This window comes from Paramormyrops kingsleyae, chromosome 16 (assembly GCF_048594095.1).
Source record: "Paramormyrops kingsleyae isolate MSU_618 chromosome 16, PKINGS_0.4, whole genome shotgun sequence".
Classification (NCBI taxonomy): Eukaryota; Metazoa; Chordata; class Actinopteri; order Osteoglossiformes; family Mormyridae; genus Paramormyrops; species Paramormyrops kingsleyae.
In genome coordinates this window covers 2,837,331-2,860,890 of record NC_132812.1, presented here as the reverse complement: position 1 = coordinate 2,860,890, position 23,560 = coordinate 2,837,331, and the positions used below count along the sequence as shown (strand labels likewise).

At 44.2% G+C, this 23,560-nt stretch overlaps 3 protein-coding genes across 7 annotated transcripts in view; 2 read left to right on the top strand and 1 right to left on the bottom strand.

The window, feature by feature from the left end:
* The first annotated feature begins 3,745 nt into the window (after nt 1-3,745).
* On the top strand, nt 3,746-7,596 carry cox17 (cytochrome c oxidase copper chaperone COX17). Of its 2 annotated transcripts, none has more exons than XM_023837121.2 (4): nt 3,746-3,901; nt 4,321-4,463; nt 4,542-4,652; nt 7,365-7,596. In XM_023837121.2, the coding sequence occupies exons 2-3, from the start codon at nt 4,345-4,347 to the stop codon at nt 4,624-4,626; spliced, it is 204 nt and encodes a 67-aa protein (XP_023692889.1). In that variant the 5' UTR covers nt 3,746-3,901; nt 4,321-4,344; the 3' UTR covers nt 4,627-4,652; nt 7,365-7,596. The 2 variants fall into 2 exon arrangements, with proteins under 2 accessions (XP_023692889.1, XP_023692890.1); XM_023837122.2 differs by having other exon boundaries at nt 7,362-7,596.
* Nucleotides 7,597-11,285: 3,689 nt separating this feature from the next.
* On the top strand, nt 11,286-16,887 carry popdc2 (popeye domain cAMP effector 2). 3 transcript variants are annotated; one of them, XM_023837160.2, is made up of 4 exons: nt 11,286-12,312; nt 14,107-14,215; nt 14,535-14,892; nt 16,224-16,887. In XM_023837160.2, exons 1-4 carry the CDS (start codon nt 11,813-11,815, stop codon nt 16,304-16,306), a joined length of 1,050 nt encoding a protein of 349 aa, XP_023692928.1. In that variant the 5' UTR covers nt 11,286-11,812; the 3' UTR covers nt 16,307-16,887. The 3 variants fall into 3 exon arrangements, 2 of the variants coding, with proteins under 2 accessions (XP_023692928.1, XP_072556967.1); XR_002841247.2 differs by having other exon boundaries at nt 11,287-12,312; nt 14,535-15,034; XM_072700866.1 differs by having other exon boundaries at nt 11,287-12,312; nt 14,535-16,887.
* The window catches only part of pla1a (phospholipase A1 member A), a 22,723-nt gene continuing 15,954 nt past the window's right edge, over nt 16,792-23,560 (bottom strand). For both annotated transcript variants that reach the window (XM_023837157.2, XM_023837156.2), the window contains exons 4-11: nt 22,956-23,064; nt 18,979-19,080; nt 18,754-18,846; nt 18,352-18,519; nt 18,001-18,090; nt 17,764-17,872; nt 17,518-17,670; nt 16,792-17,165 (exon numbers count right to left, since the gene is read on the bottom strand). In XM_023837157.2, coding sequence (XP_023692925.1) covers nt 17,075-17,165; nt 17,518-17,670; nt 17,764-17,872; nt 18,001-18,090; nt 18,352-18,519; nt 18,754-18,846; nt 18,979-19,080; nt 22,956-23,064 — 915 coding nt within the window. In that variant the 3' untranslated portion in view covers nt 16,792-17,074. The remainder of the gene's footprint in view (nt 17,166-17,517; nt 17,671-17,763; nt 17,873-18,000; nt 18,091-18,351; nt 18,520-18,753; nt 18,847-18,978; nt 19,081-22,955; nt 23,065-23,560) is intronic.

Sequence of the window (23,560 nt, the reverse complement as noted above, 5' to 3'; positions counted from 1 at the left end):
CCCTCGAGGTTCCAGATCCCAAGCTGTGCGTTGAGGTGAGCCTGACTATATCTAGTTGGAACCTCACAACCTTGCGCACCAGCTCAGGCTCCTTCCCTGCTAGAGAGGTGACATTCCATGTTCCTAGAGCTAGCTTCTGCAGCTGAAGATCAGAGCACCAAGGTCCCCACCTTCGGCCACTGCCCAACTCACATTGCACCCAACCCCTTTGGCCCCTCCTACAGGTGGTGAGCCCAGTGGAGGGGGGATCCACGCGCCTTCTTTGGGCTGTGCCCGGCCAGGCCTGGCCACCAGGCGCTTGCCTTTGAGCCCCACCCTCAGGCCTGGCTCCGGGGGGGGGCCCGGTGACCCCCGGTTCGGGCGAGGGAAAACGTGAATCCATGTTGTTTCTCATCATGAGAGGTCTGGTTCCTCACCCAGGACCTGTTTGCCTTCGCTTCTGTCCTTGCCGTGACGTGAAATAGTGCAGATATCACTAGTCAAATATATTAATTTAAAACAAATGGCAGAAATACTGAGCAATACTTTTTGCTTTTTTACTTCATTAAGTTTTTAATTATTATATTAAACAACATAATATATGAGAATGCTTCTGTACCTTGAATGCACATTAATTTGCAAGCAATGCTGATGGAGCAAGGAATGATTAGTGTAATTCAAACTATCAAGATACAGGCTGGACCAGAGGTCCAAACAGATAGGATCCAAGAGGTTGGAGCTTCTAGAGGACCTACAGGTACTGACAGAGAAAATATTAGAGAAAATTCTTTAGCAGACCAGCTGAAGTCCTTTCTGGAGATGGCTAGATTTTCCACCACTTCATACCCAACTTTTCATCTAGGGCTGCTACACTGACTGATATGATTGGTTCAAGATCTCCCAATCAGATGCAGTAGACTAATAAGGCAATGACAACATTTTGTGTTCTCCAGCACTCCTTGAGTAAGAACCCAGTGCTTCACAATCCAGATGTTAATAAATCATTCACTGTACAGATGTCACACCCGGCTCGTCCGATCCTCGTGTGTGCCACACCCCCCTCATTACCTCGTGTTAATTCCCGATTGTAATCACCTTTTACCTGTTATGTTTTTGCCTCAGCGACTGCCGAAGCCGTGTTCCGCTTAGAATGCCGGTACTCATCAGCTGCCTCTGTGTTCCTGATTGTAATCACCTGTTACCTGTTATGTTCAGCCTATCCTGTGTATTTAGTCCGCGTCTGAGTTTCCCCAGATCTGTCATTGATGTTTGTTGCCGTGTACCTGTTTCCCTGCTAATAAACCCCGTTTGCCTGTATTTACGGCTCCACTCGCCTGCTTCCCTGCTCACCCGCACGCGTCACAACAACAGACTGTTGCTTCTGAAAGGGAAATTGGGGCTGTGTTTCTGCAGGGACTTCCATTGGACCGACACGCTGTAGATTTTATAAGGCATAAGCTTTTTCCCAGAGAGTGTTGTTATTCCACCATTGGAAAGGAGGCTTTGGCTATTAAATGGGCCCTACCTGTCTCTCCTGTTGCCGTGACGTTCCTGAAGGGGGGGGGGGGGGGTGTGATGGCTGCCCCCACAGCCACACAGCCATTCTGAAGGAAAGTATCATTTACCCATAGTCATTTGTGATTTTATGTTTGAATTTGTTTAGTTTAACTTCCAGTATACTGGTAATTAAAAACTCAACAATATTGTTTCTTAGTTATGGCGGTGGAATAGTTTGCATTATTAGTTTATTTTTTATTGTTTAGATTTTTTTTATTTTTAGATTTTATCTGATTCTATTTTGCTTTGTTTTTATTTAAAGCGTCGGTTGACTGTCCTGTTTTGATTTGTTTTGATTATTTGTGGTATTTGTTATTGTGCTTTTCCCTTTTTGTGTCTTGTGGTCTGGCCAACCAGTGTATATAGTCCTCATGGTGCCTTGTCTATGGAGAAGGCCAGTTTGCTTGCTTTAAGTTATATGTTTACTTGTGTTTTTGATAAGTTGACCTCTTTTTATGGGCCCAAATTAATTCTTTTGTTAATCTGTTTTGTTTTTGTAAATAAAAAAGGGATTTTTTCCCCCAGTCTGTTCCTCATGCCTTCCATCTCAGTCCCACACACTCTTCATGGGTGAATTAAAATCCTCATAGCAAAGAAAAATGACAGAGATATGCATACATGTTTTCATTTTCATATTAGAGATTGCGTCAGGGCAGCAGTATCAATAAAAATCCTTAATAAATCACTTGCAGAGTACATTCAGAGTATATTGGAATGGAACGGACAGGAATTAGACAAAATTTTAGATTTTTTAAATATTCCCACTAGAAGGTCAACTAACACACCTCAAATGCAAAGATTGTATTTCCTGTGCAGTAAAATGTTGGTGCATAAGAGGTACAAGTTGCTTACTGACGTAAATGCGATGTGATGTACACAATTCCCAAAACAGTGCACAAGAGCGGTGTGACTGTGGGAGTGAACACAGATCTGAGTAGTGACGTTGTTCTATACAAATGGTGTGGAGAAAGATTATTTCACACCACTGACCTTTGCGTAGTGTGATTCAGTGGGTTAGGATGCTATACGTGTGATCAGAAGGATGCAGGTTCAAATCCCAGGTTCTGAAGAGTGTTGTCACTATTGTGCCCTTGAGTGAGTTTCTTAACCAGTCCCTCCAAGATTTAATGATTCTGTAATTACAGAAATTAACACAAAATCGAGCTATGCAATATTTGTAAGAGCTTGCAGCTTTTCTACAAGAAATGGCCACATAAAAAGACCACTTGCCTTTGGACCATGACATGCCCTGTGACACTACATGCTTTCATGTGTTTATTGACAGGCACTGCTGAGGGTAAGATGAGCACAGCAAACACATCTCATTTACCAAAAAGTTTAGGCATTTTGAGACATTATGATGATACAGAGCACAAATGAACATGTCCACATAAAACAAACAATGGGCACTTTGGATATTAAACTATACATCTTTCTGTCAATGGATTTGACTGAGCAAGAGGTTGCAATTGTAAACCTTTGTAGACTCTATCACGTGGTGCTTCAGCCCCCTAAAAAAAAAAATTCTAAAAAATGTATCCCACATTTTTGTATATACTTTGTAGTACCCCAGCTCAGCAAACTTTATCTTGGGGGTCCCCCCACCCAGCTGCTTCGACACAGGGTTGAGCTCCCCTAATGGTCAAATCCTAGATTAGTAGAATCGTCATACTTCCGTGGATGTGAAACACACTTAAATTATACAAACATGGAGCCGTTGCTCGGGGAAGAATACAGTCTGTGACCGCTTTAATGTGTGGTGCAGTTTCAGTAAAGCAAACCTCTTGCAAACACACTTTTGATTACAGAGTCCGGGTACACAAGGCGCACTTCACTTCGCTCCCTCTTCTAGTAACTTAAACTTGGGCTAAATTCTCACAGTGAAGGACAGTCTTCAGCGTGGTAAAATTCCAAAATCCTCATCTTTGTATAATACATTTCCGAAGTAAAGTAACAGCGACTTCAGAAGAGCCCCACATAACATGAAACACAAAATACTACTTAAGGTTATAAAATAATACACATGCGCAGCGCCAATCGACAGAGGACCCGGTAGTGACATTGGTAATTGCTTATTGGATGGATAATATTTATGTTGTCTCCAATGATTGGTTGTACGTATAGGTTTCATCCGGTTAAGAACCAAATGGTGCATCGTTGCACATCAACGATGTCCTTGAAATTCAAGTTCCGGATTAAAGCCTGTTATTGCATTTTGGGAAGTGTAGTGATATTATGGTTGATGTTAGTTTAACGTATTCGCTGTTGAACTACCTTTCCCAGACTCCCAGTGCTCATACGCATATCTGTTTAGGGTTCTGTTTCGTAAGGAAGGGCACATGTGAATCCTTGAGTACCAGAGGAGGTAGTAATATTTATATTGTCGTTTTTTTTTTTAATAAATGTTGTTTTTTAACACAACTAGTCGGCATGCCTCTAAAAATAAATGGTTAATACGGGCGTTTTTGTTTCATTTACTGGTGTTCTGTATTACCGTTCATTTCTGAATTCTGCAAAAGCACCTGTTAACATAACATTATCTGATTTTGATTTCTTATTTAATTGTGAAGATTTGCCAAGTTTTCGCTGTAAATACTGTGATAAGCAAAATCTAGTATTTGATTTCTGGAGACGTATATATGAGCTGGTGTTACTAGATTTAATATCCTTCCAATGTTCGACTATAGTGTTTCAGCCACAATGTGAACGTTTTAAGTATATATATAATGGGAGCTGCCGCGCTGTGTTTTATATAGCTAAAGTGTATTCAATGGTTTCCTATAGGGATAAGTTCAAACGAATTTGAGGATGTCGACGCTGTCTGCTGCTAGCTGTGAGTCATCTCCCTTGAGTGCAGCACCTCAGGAGAAGAAGCCGCTGAAGCCTTGTTGTGCTTGTCCAGAGACCAAAAAAGCCAGGGACACCTGGTAGGTTTAACTAGCCGAACTTGTTAAATAACTACATGACTGCCGACAATAACTGCGAACAATGCATGGCGATTGCAGCATCGTCGAGAAAGGCGAAGAAAGTTGCAATGAGCTGATCGAGGCGCACAAGGAATGCATGCGAGCGCTCGGGTTCAAGGTGTGATCGGGCACTTTGGAAAGACGTGACGGGTAAGTGGGCAGAAAAACCGAAACTTGCCATACTACCATGCCATTGAATGTTCGCCGACACTCAATGGCATGGTAAGTAAATACAAATTAAATATTTAAATTTCGCATTTAAGTTCATTTATAAAAAGAACTAATACTAATATTTTAATATAATATTTCTGGAATACCATCTGTGCTCTATTATATGTATGTTACTGTTGGATTGGATGTCCATAAACCAGTCGCGTTTAATAGTTAACTAATTTTTTACATTGTATTTGTCCCACATGGCACACATGCATTACTTTTGTCTGTCCAAGGGCATGAAAGTGCCCTGTGTATTTCTGGAGATAATTTGTGTTTAAAAAGGCCCATTTTGTGTTGATGCTGTAATAAAGCTTCAAGGGGCATGGAAAATGGCTCCTAACCATCATATGTGGTGGTTATGAAAACAGGAGTTATAGCCACACAATACAGAATTTTGTTTCATCGGGCAAATGAATTCCAGATAATAATGGGTTGTATTAAGCTGACATCATTGTCCAAGATACGCATAAATGAAAACGAGGCGGCGGCCAATTTACCGGGGTGCGAGTGGCAACAACAGCACGAAAACCCCGAATCTAATGCCTTGTCCACACGTTCACGGGTATTTTAAAACAGTGTTTTTCCTCCTCCATTTAAACCCACCCCCCGTCCACATGAACATTGTCTTCTAAAAAAATTACGTCCACATGAAACCGCTAAAATGCGCTGTCAAAAGCATGCCAAAACAACAGGAGGCATTATAACTCTAACCGTACTGCCAATCAGAAGCCTAATTGCCAGTCCTGTTAAGTTGAAAACCATGGCGCACATTCCGACGCCTGTGTTGATCAATATAATGTGAGAGTGACTCAACATTTATCTGTACATATGTAAGAAGTTCTGTCAGCAAGGTTAGCACAAGCACTATTTCGGCTAAGTCCGCCATTGCTCAAACTCGCCTAATGTATACAGCAAACAGCGCACGCTCTGATGTTATACAAAATGGACAACGGCACACAATCTGACGTTTCGAGCCAAAAACTCTGTTTTCCCTGTCTACATGTCGATGCTGAAAATGGAGTTTCTTAAAATCTTCACCCTGGATGGAGTTTTGGAAACGCTCTGTTTTCAGTGACCTGAGACGTATAGAAAAAGGTGCGTTTTAAAATATACCCGTGTACGTGTGGACAAGGCATAAGTTTCTTTTGTATACCTTTGGATTGTACAAATCAAGGCAAAGAGACTGATCAGCTGCCAGAAAGGCTACAGAAAACTTGGTTAAGATCCATCAATGAGAAGAACTTGAACGACGATACTGTCAAGAAGTGGCTCGTTCTGTGTCCTGAGAATGGACAGTAAATGCATTAAAAATGCGTATTCATTTCCTTTTCAGCATTTTGTAATTTGTGTTTTGCTGGATGGAAAAAATCAGATGTACACTAATTTGTAACAAAATACATTGAGAGATTATATTATGTGTATTTAAAATACTTAATAAAATGCCATTTTAACAAAAGGCTTACAGACTTTTGAATACAGCCTATCGCCATCCTTGGCAATATTCAAAGGAAAGAAGCTGCTTTGGTGATCGGTGCAAATTGCATATCAGTATATACAGTCAATTAGGCATATATTGCTGACTGAATGTCAGTATAGGACAATTAGCAAACAGCAGTGCTGTGCTCTAGAACTTGTAAATGAACTTGCTAGCCTCCTAAGGCTAATGGCATTCTAAATTAAGTTAATTTCAACAGAAATGCTCAGGCAGTGGCATCTTGTGGTTTGTCATATATGGAAGCCTTCGTTAGCGATAAATCAGGCTAGCTAGTTTTGTTCCTAAGGACAAAGTTATTTTCTATCTTCTAAACATGGGAGTTTTTAACGCCACTGAGCTTGTTTAAAAGGGAGAACCGACTGGTGAACTTGACGTTGCATATCATCTGCATTGCAGTCGCTGGTCCCATTTGTATTTTTTGAGTGTACAGTATATCTAAATAACAGTTTCTTTGAGTTTATGTTCGGCACCCTACTGTAAGACAAAGCTGGTAATTCATGCATTATGATCATTTAAGAAAGCGTTACGGCGCCTCATTGTGCCTACATTTGCACTTTATAGTTAACTGTGTGGTAGATGACTTCCTTCAAATGATACAAAGAAATGCCTCAGTCCCATTTGCCAGAACAAAATACAGCTTTTCATAGTCCTGAGCACTCGCAATACATGTAGTTTATATAAAACTTTCTTTAACATTGAAAAGAAATGCAGAACATTCCCTGGTAAAATGGCCGCTATGCACAAATCGTGACGTAATAAGCATGTAACTTAATATGACCCATTGCTGATTACCCAGTGTTTTCAAAGGAAAAACATGAACTGCAGGAAGGGTTAATGGATGTAGGGGAAGGTTTCTTCTGTATTTCTTAACGTCGGTTGGGAGTGTAGGCCATACAGGAAGGACTTGCACTTTAAAGTCTGCCCAGGCAGGGTGTGAAGACACTGCTTGCTTCATGTCATGTGCTGTGGACCCATTTCCCTTTGGCATAAGTACAGTGGTACGTCCTGAATTTGCTGGTTTGGACTTGCTAACAGTCACACAGAAATACTAGAAAGATATAGTAAAAATAGATTGTCTGAAAGACTAGACCATCACGTGAGCTGCTTTCTTTTCATGTTTGTGTGACTGACTCGCTCCCATCTTCCAGCAGAATGGCGTAGCTGGAGTCCACACTTTGGAGACTTCTTCAGTTACACTTGCACCTGAAGCTTAAGAGAGGTTCTACCTCTAAAAGATGTCTGTTGTGGGCTTTTTTTTTTCCTGTCTCCTAAGGTTGAGGTGACTTAATGCTGTTTATTTGTTGTTAACGTATGTTTTTTTCTGCATAAATCACATCTTGTGTATTAAATCAAATTAAATTAAAGATATCCTATGCAATCTGATGTTGTCCTCTTGGTTTTCCTTTTTTTGCCATCCATCACTCCTGGAATGGTAGTGCTGTGAAATGTGAGCTTCTGAGAGAGGTTCCGGTAACTTGCTAACTTGCCAAGACAGAACTCGGCAAATTACAAATGTACACTCGGGTATGTGTCTGCTGCCCTCTTCGTAATAATTCAAGGACTCTCATTCTCACACTACATTCTTTTTGTGAGGAGGGGTTCTACTAATGGCAGCTGTGGCCTGCACTATGTGTTCTGGCCTTTAAATAGGACTGGGGGCTGCATCTCCGATGACAGGGTGTCTCTGAGTAACTGCAGGACTGTGCTGGGGGAGGTCAGCTGGGCACTCTGAGCACTAACAATGTAGGTTAGCCAGCCTGGTATGAAGAGAGAATTTTCTTAAGTCTAAATAGGTTTACAACTGTTATAATAATTCGTATTGTATATTTAGTTGAACAATGTCTCATAACACTTAATAGCGTCAAACTCAAGGCCACTGGGTCATACCCAGCCAGCAGCACAATTCTTTATGACCTGCAAAATGATTTTATGATATTGCAGATTTTTAAGGGTGTAACAGTGCACAAAATGCACAGTTTGGTACAAACCTCAGTTTTTGGTACAAGGTTCTTTGCAATTTTGGTACAGCAGGGAAAACTGAATTTGTTTTGAAATTATTACTAAAACTGCAAACACACACACAATTAGAACAATTGTAAACCAAAAGCAATGTGTCTGATGTCACTGTGTCTGAATAAAGCCTAAGGGGTGGTTATCTGCACATTGTAAAAATAAATATGTAAAATAAAAATGTAAAAATAAGACTGCCTAATAAAAATCATAATGAATTAAATCTTGTGTTCTCTGCTACCAAGTATTAGCCCAGTCTGAATTTCCCAACAAAAGTGCCTTCAATGTCCCTGGGAGACTAACTGTAAGTAGCATTAGCCATACCCAACTCAAATGAATAATAAGGATTATGTATTCCATGTTGTACATCTACTTGTAAATTCAGGTTCTATTTATATAAGAAGTCAATCCATTACTTTCTTTGTGTATACTGAATTATGTAACTGAGCGGCACATAACAGATGTTGCTGTTACAGCTAACCGGGAAGTAGGGATCATCCTTTACTCTTCCTGCCCCTCCCCCAGAGTAGGGCTGGTACCCCTGGCTAAAATTGCCCACTGTGGCCCTATCAGATCTGGTCTCCTAATCATCCCCTGTATCTAACTGGCAAATTCTCTACTGCCGTTAAACCACCTTAGCTACCGTGCTATGGCTGCCGTCGCATCATCCAGGTGGGGGCTACACAGTGGTGGTGGTTGAAGTGGCTCCCCATTGGTTCTGTGAAGTGCTTTCGGTGTCTTGAAAAGCACTATATAAATGCAACTTACATACATACATACATTCATAATCTTGTTTTGATTTCTTGAAACTAACTCAGCTTGTTTCTTATTTAAAAGAAGGATCCACCAGATGATGTCAGATAAAAGTAGATGAATAATAGTTAATCATCCCAGTGGATGCATTTGATTTAAAGTTCACATTTATAGGTGTTAATTACTTGTAGTAGAGATTTCAACTAAATAACTGCAAAGTTTGGGTCATAGTGTTATTAACTAAATAAACATACCTTCATTACCTTGTCCGGCCCACAAATTCTTTGGTGCTGTTAATATGGCCCTTTCAGTGACTGAGTTTTATAGATCCCCGCTTTTGAAGGATCTATAAAAAGTAAAAAAAGGGTTGACATATAATAATGAAACTGTAAGTTGGGAGTAAATGAACGGTTTGGTTTTTGCAGTTACTGTAAGGCCTCCCCACCTTCTTGTCAGCCCATTACCTTCGTATGGATGTGGCAGCTCCCAAAGCACTCTACTCTCTGACGTACTGGGGATCATTGCCCTAGAGCCTGTTCTGGGACTGACCTGAAGGGGGAGCCAAATATAAGGATATGCTTTGCTGTCATCACTCTGTGCATTTATATATATATATATATAATTTATTTTCCTATTGAATATGGAGCAATTATAGAAGAAATTTTCTGTTTTGCTTAAGTCAAGTGATTATATTTAGGAAAATCAAATCTGAGAAATTATTCCTGAGAGTTCATGGTTCCCTGCTCTCTGATGCATTTTACAGGTCTTCATCGTTTGCAGGGCGTCCCTAAGCTCTAACCCCCTCCAGTTTACCAGATGCCATAGTAGACTGCAAAAGTCATATATTGTCCCTTCTTGGTCCTCCAGTGACACTTTTCCTGGTAAGTTGCTATGTGTAGTAACTATATACTGTTTCTGCCTGCTGCCTTCTTGAGCCCCAGTGACACATGATTTTCCACCATAGTAGGATGGAGCTCAGAGAGCTGAGCTAAATAGCACCTCAGAGCAGCTCTTCTTTCATTATCTCACGCTGGGGAGGATCAGTGTATCCCTGATGCACCTGGTTTCGCGAAAACATGTCTAGTTTCAGGCCAAAATGTTGAGAAGCTAAGTGTTGTCCTTTTGAGATGCTTCAGCTGGTCTTGAAGTGTTCAGTGACTGAGCAGGCAGCTCCATGGCCTCACACTTTATGCGTTCTCGGTCTGGAGTGCAGTCACTAACCTGCTTTTGAGTATATGGAGTTAGCTAATTCTCATGGTGTTTTCGTGAGGTTTTCCGGTATTCTGCTTTGATGGTGTCCCTTATGAATGACTGACGTTTCGTCCATTGTGCCCTCCTCATGCCCTCTGCTTTCTGGGAAAAGCTCCAGGCTCGCTGTGAGCCTGCATTGGTTAAGTGCTTATGGAAAAAGCGGAAGTGTGTAATGATTAATGCCATACCTGACACATCGCTGCATTTTATTTCACTACATTATTAAAGATGATCTCATCACAGCAGGGAATTATTTCCATGATAAAATGTTTACTGTTGTGATTCCTGCTTATCGCAATCCCATCCCTCACAACTTTTGTGAGAATCAACTATAGTCTAAATCAGAGTTTGAAAGAGCTGTGCAGGACCCTTGTGGCTGCCTGGTTTCACTAATCTTCTGATTCTGAACTGGCTCAAAGTGAGTTCTGGTACTTACTATTGCAGAATGAAGTAATACAGTATGCTCTAAGTTTCACCTTTAAATGTCACAGCCTGCTGGTGTTTGGCACGCAAAAGCCAGTTGGGGGGCATCGGACTGTCGGGGGGTGTGTTGTGCCAGCTGCGAAACCTGACCTGCCCACTAATCCTATCTCTTTAATCATTTCTAAAAAAATGCCCCCATTGCTACATGTTTGGACTGGCTCTGGTGATGCTCAGATGGGCCAGGGGATCGGTGCTTTAGAAGTCTGGACCTACCTTCACCTCCTTCACCTACCTTCTCTGGGGAGGTGCCCTGAAAAAGCAAGCTGCATGCTGGGAACTTGCTCTGAGAGGTTTGCTCTCTGTCCCTGACACCATGCCGGGTAGCAACTCACACTGGCAGTCTGTGATGAGGCTTGGATTTTGGAGAAGCACACCCACCTTGTTAGGTATGTCAAAAACAGGCTCTCTCTGGCCTCCGTTTGGACAGGGCTACCACTTCACCCGCACTGTGATAAGTAGCTGCTCTGCTGTGTGTCATCGACACTCTCTTCCTTGTGTTTCAATTCCAAACATGGTGATCCTTCTAGGGGAATTTGCTGCTCCACCCCTCATTGGCCCCCTCAAACTCTCCCTGTCGTCCGTTTCCAGGAGATAGCTACACATTCCGAATGTATCCCTCTAGGGAAACAACCGCAGGGAGAAAAGGAACACACAAGCAGATGAAACAGAGGAAGGGAGAGTGGGAGGGAGAGCAGGGCTGCTAAGAAGACGTGGCAGAACTACAGAGGCTCTGGACCTTCGCTCAGGCTCCATACTGAGAGGGGACAAGTTCAGCGCTACAGAAACCCAGAGACTTTCCAAGACAATTTGTAAATACTTCACAGAACGACGGACCACATTTCATTTTTCTTCTTTTTTTTTCTATTAATGTGCCACATCTTTCTCAAAAACATTTTGCTACTTTATACGTTGGAGCCACTATAGCTGAACAGAACGTCATCTTTACTTGAGTTGCAGTTCCCGATTAAGTAGGAAAGAAAACGGAGTATTTTGTTTTTGTTGTAAAGCACATCAGAGCATTTCCAATTTTGGATGTTTTTTTAATTCTTAAACTGACATACGTGTTTGCCCGATTGATTGACAGCTTTAGGGACTGGGCAGGATGTTGAATGGGAACACTACCACCTTGGATGCAGCGTCGACAGAATACCAGTTCTGTACTGTATGGGGCAATGAGACAGAGGGGGCCTTCTACCACCTGGGTAACACACTGCTCTGGTTGGGCTACATGGGCGGCAGCGGTGCCTATGGGGCACTCTACATCTTCGGTTGTCTAGCTCCTGCTTTCTTGTGCCACGCAGTGTGGGGCTGGAGGCTTTTGTGTGGGTCTTTGCCTGTGGTGGTTTGGTCCAGCCTGCTGGGGGCACTGTGCCTGTTGCAGCTGGCCCATCTTCTGTACCAGCTGCACAGAAATTGGCTGCCTGGGGAGGAGTTCCGGAACCTCTATTCTGGCGTTTACCTGCCGCTGGGCGTGCCGGTGTCCATATTCAAAGAGGTGTCTGCGGCCTGCGACTCCCAGGTGCTGTCCCTAGGCGAGGAAGAGGCTTACGCTCTGGAGGGAAAGACAGTCATTGATCGACTGTCTTTCCTGCTGTCTGGAAGGTGAGTCCCTTATCCCCCTCTGATCTGCACCAGGACTTCCTCATTGCCCTTGGGAAAAACAAAACAAAAATAGCTGTATCATCTGTTTTTTGCACAACACTGCCCTGACAGAGAAGAGGTCAAACAAATTGTACCATGTTTACTACTAAGCAGATGTGTTGTGCTGAGGGGCGATTACAGTATTTTCTTTCATATAAGCTGCACATAAAGCAAATGAGCTGTCCAAATTCACAAACAAACGTTCATATACTGATTATGATGAACATATTCTGCATTTTTGATGGCTTTTTGTGTGCAAATGTTTCGTGCTGGAATTTAGAGAGGAGTTGAGTGCATCTTCCTATGTGTTAATGTATAGGCCCTGTCTAACCAGGATGATACAGGGTTCCTATACTGTAGAAAGCCCTTTACACATGAAGCAATGCCAGCAGCTTCAGATTCAAGCTGCCCTTGACCTTTGAGAGAATTCTTCAGTTCTCAAGATGTCTGGCTTACATTCACAAGCTTAATATGGATTTTACTGCAGATGCCTTACAGTATATAAACCTCTCTTTTAGCACTTAAATATTTCTTTGTGTGTTGTTCTGCCAAATCCAGCAATGGAGAGCTGGGTCATCTTACATAACCTGTTTATGGTGAAGTAAACCCGATTACCCACGGTCAGGCCAGTCACTTGCTTAGCATAAATGCAAACACTGCTGTCTGAATGTTCCTCCTGAAGTGACATTCAGCTTCTGTGACACCTGGCTTAGGTTCAGATGGGTTCAGTCATTTTGTACCTGTGATGAAAGCATTTTTCCTGAACTGTTACAATAGAAACATCCATCTGTGAAAGGAACTTTGAGGCCAGCTGCACATGAATTGGCTACTACAGTACTTTTGAGAACTACAATTTTTTCAGTGATAATCATCAGAGATGGTTATGTGGTCTGTAGTGGAAGGAAAACAATCAGCTTGGTGGGCAGTACCACGTAACAACAGGATGGCGCCCTCTGCTGGACATGCATGAAATACATTTTAGACAGAATGCATGAATGAGTAACTGTGGTAAACTGAGGAACCTGCAGAATTATTAATGATATGTTTAGGAAATGTTCAGCTATGAGAGTCGACTTGAGGGTTTACCTTCATAGTTTCATGGTAGAACTCTTGTGGGCATTGTCAATCTAGATTTTAAAAAGGAACATTTAAAATTCCATGGCTAGTATCTTACATATGTACTTGCTGTGTCCTAAATAAATCACCAGATAAAGTTTATACTGGTGCAGTGGCACACACACTCTCACACACACTCATATACTTATACTGGATTTCATAAATAACTGCTATGTTTATGACCAATATTAACAAAAATAGCCCAGGATGAGTTCAAGGTTCAAGGTTTTTTTTATGGTCACGTGCACATTGTACAATGAAATCTTTGACAGGAGAGCAGGAGGCCCATCTCAGTTAAGTCCATCTATCCTGTGTAACTTATTATTATTTGATGGCTTAGCACAGATTTTTATCTAAAGTGAGAAGCATCAGTACATTTACCTGCCTAATATTTTACTAATATAATTGTTATTTAATTGAAGCTTATAAGGGTTCTGTCTTGACTAGACTCAGACATTCTTTGATCTACATGGTCACTCCTGCCCAGGGTATACTGCCCCACAGACAGAAGACTGTAGCGCAGCAGAGGCAGGTGGGTATATTCTGCACATTCTGCTCCATATGTGTCAGCTGACTGCCTCTCTCTCTCTCTCTCTCGCTCCCTCGATCTCTCTCTCTCTGCCTGCCTGCCTCTACTAGAATCCGAGTGTCTCTGGAAGGCCAGTTCCTCCACTACATCTTCCCATACCAGTTCCTGGACTCACCTGAGTGGGAGTCGCTCAAACCCACAGAAGAGGGAAACTTTCAGGTACAATCAATCAGTGGGGAGGTTTCCAGCCAACACCAATTAACTGACCACAGGTTTCCCTAGCCTTTATGCAATAAGCTAGAAGCAGGTGAACAAGTTTGGCTGCTATAGCATCTGAGATGTTCTTCTTATTCAAATATTTGAGAATTTTCTCTGGTCCACTTACAAACATCTGACTAAAGTCACTGAAACCTTCACTTGTTTAACTTCTCTCTTCTAAAAATACATAGATACAAACATTAGAATTATTTAATAGAGTAAATGAGATGTAGGTCATTTTGAGGACTACCCCAATGACCTCTGACTTTTGAACTGACAGGTGACCTTGACTGCGGAGACGGACTGTCGCTACATCTCATGGAGGCGGCGGAAGCTCTACCTGCTTCTGTCGCGTGATCGCTATATTGCACGCCTCTTCTCCGTCATGCTGGGTAGCGACATTGCTGACAAGCTCTACTCCCTCAACGACAAATTGTTTGCCAGGAGCAATGTGCGTCTAGACATCCGCCTGCCCAGCCTTTACCACGTGCTGGCCCCGCCCTCTGCAGACCCTGGATCTGCCCAGCAGATTTCACACTCATTCAATTCCAGCTTGGGTCTTCTGGAGGGGAACGCAGATTCCCCAGCCGTCCATGACCTGCCCCGGCCCCGTTCCTTGGATATGGAGAGGCTCTTTGGTGAGGACTCCAGCAGCCTGATTCTGGAGGACTTTGCTGACATGACAGGCTCCTTCATGGAGTATGGGAGTGAGAGCAATTATTTGAAGTAGTAGCGAGTGGCAGTGAAAAACTAGTACACTGGATATTTGCTAAGCCACATGTAAGTATGGGAGCAGGACCACGCTTGTTCTGTGGTGACACACAAACTAATCTGACTAATGAAATGGAGGTGGGCTTCAAAACGTCATGTCACAGACATGATCATCAGTATACATTGAACACTCTCTGTACCTTCTCTGGAGCATTGATTTAGGAGGGGCATCATCCAAGTATACAATATCCCGGGGGGTCAGTTCCAATGGATCCATTACTGCTGATTTAAGAATGCAAGGCTGAAAATAGAGGTTAATTTTGTATAAATGAAACCCGTCTTCATGTAAAAGATTTTTTTTTTTTTTTTGGGGGGGGGGGGGTGTTCTGGAATAAACAAATAATGATGTGGACACTGAGACTTAAGACTCAGTCAGCAAAACGTAAAATGTTACCATTATGCAAATGTTGCATGTCCAAGGCAGGAAGTCGGGCTGAAAGGACTCCTGTACTTCGTAATACATCATGTTCTTATTCTTTCTTTGTTTCTGGTCCAGTTCTCCAGATACATTTTTGGTTGATTGAGCAACAATGGCAGGTGTGTGTGTGTGTGTGTGTGTCGAGGGGTACACTGTGTCCAGACAGAATTAAACTCTCTTGGAGCGTAGCCCAGAGTGGCTTGGTGCTTCTGGGACAGCTGCAGAGCGATGGTGGCTGGCTAGGCCTGGCACGATCTGTGACTGCTTGTTTTTAATAATGGGAGTAGGAAGGGGTAGTGTGTGGATGTGAGGGGGGTGGAAATCAATGCAAGGCCCTGAATGGTTGAGCTGTTAAAATGGTTCTTTCATCAATGAGTTCATCAGAATGATTTCAGGCTGAAGTGACACTTTGAACAACAAAGCCTTAACCTGTAATAGAGCTACATACGAGCACCCCCTTTATTCACTCACCCAAACCTCTGTACTAATTTGGATTATTCCCTAGCGAATTATGGACTTGATACTGAAAATGATACTGCGGAAGAAAAGGAAAAATGAAACCTCTTTTTGGACTGGCAGCCACTTTATTGTGTGTGCATGTGTTTTGAGAGAGGGCTCTCATTTCATGTCTTTTCTGTGACAGTGTTACGATTTAATCGAGTGGGTGTGCTAGTGTGGTGACAGGGTGCTCTGATTTCCTCATGTGACTTTGCCTCTTTGACCCAAGGGAGCGGAGAATAACAGCAGCTGCAATTGTTGACCCCTCCCCCCCCCCAACAGGGGACCACCCGCCAGGACAGCCTCGTCTCCACTGGCAGAGAAGACGAGCGCCTCTGGTTCCCACTGACACCCCGAGTCTATGAGGACGGCACAGCCCACTGACCAGGCAACACAAACAACCCCCCATGGCTGGTTGGGGGCTCACAGACACTCTGCACTCCCAAATAGGAGGAAAGTAAAAGATGCTCCTTCGTCCACATCGCACCTACCTCCACATAAGCAGTCCTGTATGACTCCTGTGTCACTGTATCACTCAGTTCTCCCACTCTGAGCAGCTGCTTTCCTGCACTGGGAAATCCCCCCTCCCGTTTCAAGTGTCATGCTCTGTACAGTGTAATTCCACATCCGTAGGATGAAGCTTTCAGGGTTACTAAAATACACTGGTGTTTGGAGTCACTCCCAAGGGATGCTGCCCGCTCTCATGTCTTTGTTTTCTAGATGAATGAACAGCTGTTTCTTTCAGGTGTCGTGTGCATTTATATTGTTTAGGCTGAAGAGGTGACAATGCGAGAATGAACCATAAAGTGCTGGCATGACTATTGGAGCATGAGTAATACAGCATCACCAATATTTTTTTACATGCAATTTAATATATGTTAATATTTAAGTATACTTTGGCACACAGATTAGCATGCAAAACAATAAAGGACAACATCCTACATTATCTGCCTGTTTTGTACCAGGTTTATGCGAGGTTTTATGTTTTTAAGCACTGGCTCTGAAGTGGCAGGCAGGGGCTAATTTGTGTCTGTAGGGTCGGCTTCCAGTATTTAGGCTGGGAGGCTTGTTTGTTGGGTGGCGGTTGCTGGATATAGGTAAGAAGATCCGCATCTTGTGGAAGCATCATGCTCTCACTGGCTCTCACATGGCCGTACAAGCTCATGTGACCACAGGGAGCCCTTCATCAAATTGAAACTCCCCACACACAGTGGAGTGTCCTTGCTGCAAGAGATCATACACATGTAATGCAGTATAATCCATACACTTACACACACACAAACTAGAACTGTTCTCTCACTTATAATTGAACAGCAAATTTCCAAAACTCATTCAGTCTGTTTTTTGTTGTTTTTGAGATGAGACCACCAATGACCTAAAGTCAGGCTTCCTCATCAAATATTGGGATCCAAAACCCACCCAGTCCTGATGTAACACAATCAAGAACTTTTGTTACATTACCAAAACTCAATTAGTTCACAGAAATATTTTCAAAAATATATCCTATGAAATGAATGGGTTTTATAAATCTGCTCTTCAGTTACAACACGAAAATGTCTTTGTGTCAATGTCATACCTAGAAGACAGCAACTCTGAGATGCAGAGGGACATGAAGTGAATCTCATCCTTTTGGTACCAGGCTCCTGTGTTCTTCAGGTGGATGGAATTGACTTCGCAGAGGGAAACTGGGTGGGCCATCACCTGCTTGTACATGGAGTTCTTTGTGTACCTGTAACACAGATGTGTTGCTTTAGCAACGCACCTTCAACTGCATGCGCATACCCACAGTCACACAAACAGCTACATGCTGGCAGACACTCACAGTTTGATGGTCTCCTTTGTGTCAGGATGTCCTTGATGACTGAGGGTCACCTGAACTTCAGCGCTCTTAGACAGCGGCCACACCTGCAGCTCCAGCAGTATGTGATGAGCTGCAAGATGTAGGCTGGATATGAGCTACAAAATTCATGCATTCAGGATCAATTAAAATAATAGGCTGGCTAAATTTAGAGCACTCCAGGACTAAGGGCACATAGAAGACATGCCTCTCTGCACTCACTGCAGAAGGGGGCAGCATTGGTGGTAAGCAAGAAGAGCTTCTCCTCCTGGGGCAGAGGATCTATAATGATGCCACTCCTTTGCTGGAGTCCTACAGGATGTTGTTGGGAGGTACACAAAGAAATTCCACCATGAGAATGACACTTTCAAAGGCATGCTTTCAATTTTAAGAGTATTAAATCAACATTGAAAAAAATATTTTTAATTTGCAATACTGATCATATATTATTTATTATAATGAAGTATCGCCTGCATTATATGATTATATAGACATCATTTGAGATATATTATTGTCTGTTGTTTCTCTTGCAATATTAGGTGTGCAATCATTTCACGAAAAGAGACACTCAGCCTATTTCAGGACATGTTCCATTAAAGGTCTTCTTGCAGTCCAGGCACTGTCCATTGAGAAATTCTTTGTAAGTTGGGCATGGAAAGCCCCACAGACGACAGGAGCCATTCAGTGCGCTGATGTACACATGTATTGCCCTCATGTGGTCACAAACGACATAACCCAAGCCTGGAAATCAAACCAGATGTGCCAGCAAACTTAATTAGTTCTCGTTGCAATTTATTCTGTACCCATACATTTTACAGGCAATACCTGTTCTGTATACCTTATGCAAGTAACTGAATTATTTTTGCCACATTCCTGGAAATCATCTGGATAGAAACTTCAAATGGAAGAAGTGATCTGATTATTTGTGTTAAAAAGCTGGAGTTTGCTGAGTTGTGTGTGCAGGTGTCAACTTACTCAGAGGGCTCAGAGAATGTGTACAACCGGGCTGGTCTTTTCCTCCATTCAGAAAAAAGCTAACATGTCCGACAGGGATGGAGATGCCAAAAACTGCGAAATAGCATCGTACATATTAGACCACAGGTTTCTGAATTAAGGGGTGAGTGTCCTGATGCCTAAACCAGTGTTATGACAAATCTATTGTCAACGATTGTCTGATTTGGGTGCACATAAGTTACTCACCATCAGTGTCTGAGTGTATGGCTTCAACAAAAAGAGCATCTGTAGGGTCCAGGCGGTTGTATCGATCATGTCCTTTAAAACTCGGTCCTGCTGGATCCAAACCTGGTGGCCAGAACCAAAAGTTAAAATTAATGATTTCAATATGAGATCACAGTTATTTGTCTGTTATGCTGTCATATGGACAAACATTGAAAGAGATAAAACTTTGCCAAATTAATATTACAATAATATTTTTTCATATTAAGAATCTGTGATCAACATCAGTTACTGTTAACTGTTTTTGCAGAGTAAAACCAATAGCATTTATAACACATTTAGAAACCTCAGCCAATGTTAAGTTCATTGTATCAGGTCAGAGCCAAATAAAAGCATTTTGAATTGTTACATGTGCTTTTTTGTGTTATAGACCATGTATGAAAACAAAATCAAGGTTCTAGTCTTGTTTTTTGTTTTATGTTTATTTTATGTTGTTTTTTTCCGTTTGTCTATCGGGTTGTATTTCCTTGCTTGTCCAGCACTTTGGTCAGCTGTTATTGTTGTTTTTAAAGTGCTTTATAAATAAACGTGACTATCTACACCGATTAGTCATACCATTAAAACCACCTGCCTAATATTATTTATGTCCCCCTAGGGCTCCCAAAACAGCTCTATCCTGCTGAGGCATGGACTCCACAAGACCTCTGAAGGTTTCCAAGATATTAGCAGCAGATCCTTTTAGTCCTGTAAGTTGTGAGGTGGGCCTCGATGGATTGGACTTGTTTGTCCAGCACATCCCACAGGGGCTCAATGGGATTAAGACATGGTGAATATGGAGGCCAAGTCAACACCTTGAACTAATTTTCATATTCCTCAAGCCATTCCTGAACAATTTTTGCAGTGTGGCAGAGTGCATTATCATGCTGAAAGAGGCCACTGCCATCAGGGAATACCATTGCCATGAAGGGGTGTACTTGGTCTGCAACAATGTTTTGGTAGGTGGTCTGTTTCAAAGTAACATCTTTTTTTTTTTTTTTTTTTTTTTTCTTCCCCCTGTCGTGTCGGCAGTTAAGCAAGCAGGATGTTAGTCTGGGTGCCTTATTGTGCCAACACTTTTATTTTAACAAGTGGAGCTTCGGATTTAAGCTCCTCTTGTTACTTGAGGTATACTCTTTATTAATCAGTTATATGTCAATGCGCCACAAAGCCGGAGCTGACAGGGGGGGTTAGTGGGAAAAAAAAATCGAGAGAGAAAGTGAGAAAGGAGAGAAAGGGGAGAGAGACAGTAAAATAAATAAATGCATAATAAAAATAAAATAAGGAGGGGGGTCAGAGAGAGAGAGAGACAGGGAAAGAGAAATAATACATAACAAACAATAGAACAAAAAAGGAAAGAGTGATGAGGACAGCTTCTGCATCTTGCTGCTTTACACCGTATCATCACACCAGCTGCTGTATCTGAAAGATAAGATCCAGGGACACACACAAACAGTATACACACAAAGAAACCAGTGGTACCGCCACGACATGGGACCGTGCCTGTGCCAGTATCCGCTCCTGGAACCAAACACGTCAATACCAACGAAAGAAAATAAATATATACAGTAGGCACAAGCAGACCACCAGGAACACCGTCCAAACATTGTCGTACCCGCATCCGCATCCGAGAGGAGGGAGTGGAAGCCACACACCAACCCCCACACACACTCTCACACACACACACACACACACCCAGACAAGGGGAAAGAGGGATAAAATAGGGGAAGAGAGCCCCAGGCGCTCGTGTGTGTGCGTGTGCGTGCATGTCTATGTGTGTGTGCGTTCTAAGTGTATGTGTGTGCGTGTGCATATGTACGTGCATGTGTGTGTGTACGCATATGTGTATGTGTGTATGTTTGTGTGTTGTGAGTGTATGTATGAGTGTGCAGGTTAACATGGAATGATTCCCAGTGTGTGTGCGAGGCCACAACAACGCCGCCCCGAGGCCCCCAGACGGCCGGGAGAGCCCCGACGGGTCACGGACCCAGCCGCCCCACAGTGGCCAGGTACCCGGGCCCCCGCCACCGGAAGGCTGCGCGCCCACCCAAGGAAGGCAGGGAAGGAGGCACCGGGCGCCCCCCACCGGCAAGCACGAGGCAGGAACCCCACGGCCACAGGCGGTAGCGCGCCGGCCCCCCCCGGGGGCCGGCCACGCAGGCACGGATAGAACCCGGAGCCCGGAGCACCCGCACACCCCGTGGGGGCCTCGCCAGCCCCGGGGAGACCCGCCCCCCCCCAAGAACCCCCACCCGGGGGACCAGGGGGACGCCCCGAGAGCCACCAAGCACACCCGCCCCTGGCTACCCCGACCCCCCCTCCCCCACCCAGATCCCAACCCTCCCTCCCCAGCCCCCGCACCCTCCCTCCCCCAAGTCCCCTCACTACCGCCCCCACACCGCCCCATCATCCACGTGCTCCCCGTACCAGGACAAACATGCAGACACACCGATCCATGCATGCACTCATACACACACTCAGACACACACTCCCAGTCACACCTGCTCGTCTTTGAAGTCCGGCAGCAGATGCCCTGGACTTGCCCAGTGGACGGCCCAGAGGATGTTCCCCACCCCCCCAGATCGCAGGCGAGCGGGCACCCCGCCGGAGACCGGCAGCGCCCCACAGATGCGGCCGCCCCACCCCCGAGCCCACCCGCCGGTGCCCGCCACCCCCGCCACACCCAGGACCCCTCACCCCGCCCCCCCCCCCAACCGCCCCCCACCCACCTTGATCATTGATGGTGTACATGTGTGTGAACTAAGGTGTCGTTGAGATATGGGGGAGCATATGGGGAAAAGACACCCATCGCCCCCCCCAAGCCCTAAGTGTCTATAGTGGAGTTAAAATAGAGGGGAAGGGAGCTGTGCAGTCCAGCTGCGGGCTGCAGAAGCAGCCGACCCAGGACCTGCCCAGCTCCCCCCGCCCTCCAAGGCCCTATGTGGATGAGTGGTGTGACGTGGATGTATGTCTAAAATGCAGTTAAGATAATGAGGGGGGGATGAGTGGCTAATCGCCCCCCCTTCCCTCTGTGTGGTGCGGTGTGATGTCTAGATGTGGCGTCTAATGTGTAAGATGGGGGGTGAATAGCTGATCACCCCCCATTACCTATGTGTGGTGTAGGTGGATGCGGGCCGGCAGGGGGGGCGCGCGGCGACAGCCCACAGTGTCGCAGGGCAGCGGGCGCCAGGCAAGGCACGCCCGGACGCGCGGCGCCAACACCCAGGGGGACACCCCCGCCCCCCGCCGCAGCGCCCCCCCTCCCCAACCCAAGGAGGTGTCTGGGCCTCATCTGCGCCGGCATCGCCGACGAGCCAAAGTAACATCTACATGAATGCAAGATGAAATGCACTGTGTGTTCTGACCAGGGGAGTTTCTAGCTATTGAAAAGATCAGGGACTAAGTCAAGTTTACCTGGGGCTTGACTCTTTTTTTGAAGTAAGATAACAGGCATCAGAGCTAAAATACTTGGGGCTAGGCTTAAAATACTTGGGGCTATAGCCCCGAGTGATCGGACCTAACAATGCTCATGGCTCTGACACGTTTCGAACACAGCCAACATTAACTTTGTCAGCAATTTGTGCCACGGGAGCTTTCCTGTCAGTGAGTCTTGGGTGCCAATGATCCCATCGCTGGTTCATCAGTTGGCCTTCCGTGGACCACTTCTGGTAGGTACTACCCACTGCATACTGGAAACACCCCACAAGACCTGCCATTTTGGAGATGCTCTGGCCCAGTCTTCTAGCCATCACAATTTGGTTCTTGTCAAAATTGCTCAGATCCTTATGCTTGCTCAGTTTTCCTCCTTCCAACACATCAACTTGAAGAACTGACTGTCCGCTTGCCTGATTTACTTATACTATACAAGTAATATATAAAATGACCCTGATTATAAGATGACCCTCCAGTTTCTGGCAACTATTTTAGTTGCCAGATTAATGGATTAATGCTGGTTTTGATCTTACCTGTGATTCTTCCCACCTTCCCCTCAAACAGTGTCCCTATGAAGCCAGCCACATGTGCTCCCAGGCTCATGCCGATAAGATGGATGGACTTCAGGCTGCTCCCATGCTCCTAGGGCAGATCACACATCCCCGTAGTCTGTATATTCACATTAAGGCTTATACATGAAAAATATTCACTTAAAAGTCCCAATTCACCTGTTGCCTATTATATAATATTTTGATGAAGAGGATCTGCTTCTGTTTCACTTTCAGATTGGCTCACATTGCAACTTAGTTCAATTTGTTTGCTTTGTTCTAAAGCAAGCCAATAGCACCCCCTTTTAGGGCCCATGGCCTATACTTAAAAGCCAGGCCAGAAGGGGAACAACATGGTGGCTGAAGATGTTATACAGATCAGGGCCAGTCAATCCTATAGGCAACATAGGCAGACACCATCTTCTGAAGGGGCACCAACTTAGCAAGCCACCAGAGCCAACTCTTCCCCTCCCCCCAGCACGGATTGTCTGAGAAAAAGTGAAATTTGGCTTTGAAGCTTGCCTAGGGCACCACATAGGCTGCACAAACAGATAGAGTACAGTGATTAGATAAGTAGGCAAGTCTACTGG

Bases quoted from the DNA above. Each gene is read 5' to 3' on its own strand.
- cox17 (XM_023837121.2), top strand. From the start codon at position 4,345: ATGTCGACGCTGTCTGCTGCTAGCTGTGAGTCATCTCCCTTGAGTGCA. The intron at 4,464-4,541 runs GTAGGTTTAACT...TGGCGATTGCAG, and splicing joins AAAAAAGCCAGGGACACCTG to CATCGTCGAGAAAGGCGAAG.
- popdc2 (XM_072700866.1), top strand. From the start codon at position 11,813: ATGTTGAATGGGAACACTACCACCTTGGATGCAGCGTCGACAGAATAC. The intron at 12,313-14,106 runs GTGAGTCCCTTA...TGCCTCTACTAG, and splicing joins TCTTTCCTGCTGTCTGGAAG to AATCCGAGTGTCTCTGGAAG. The intron at 14,216-14,534 runs GTACAATCAATC...TTGAACTGACAG, and splicing joins CAGAAGAGGGAAACTTTCAG to GTGACCTTGACTGCGGAGAC.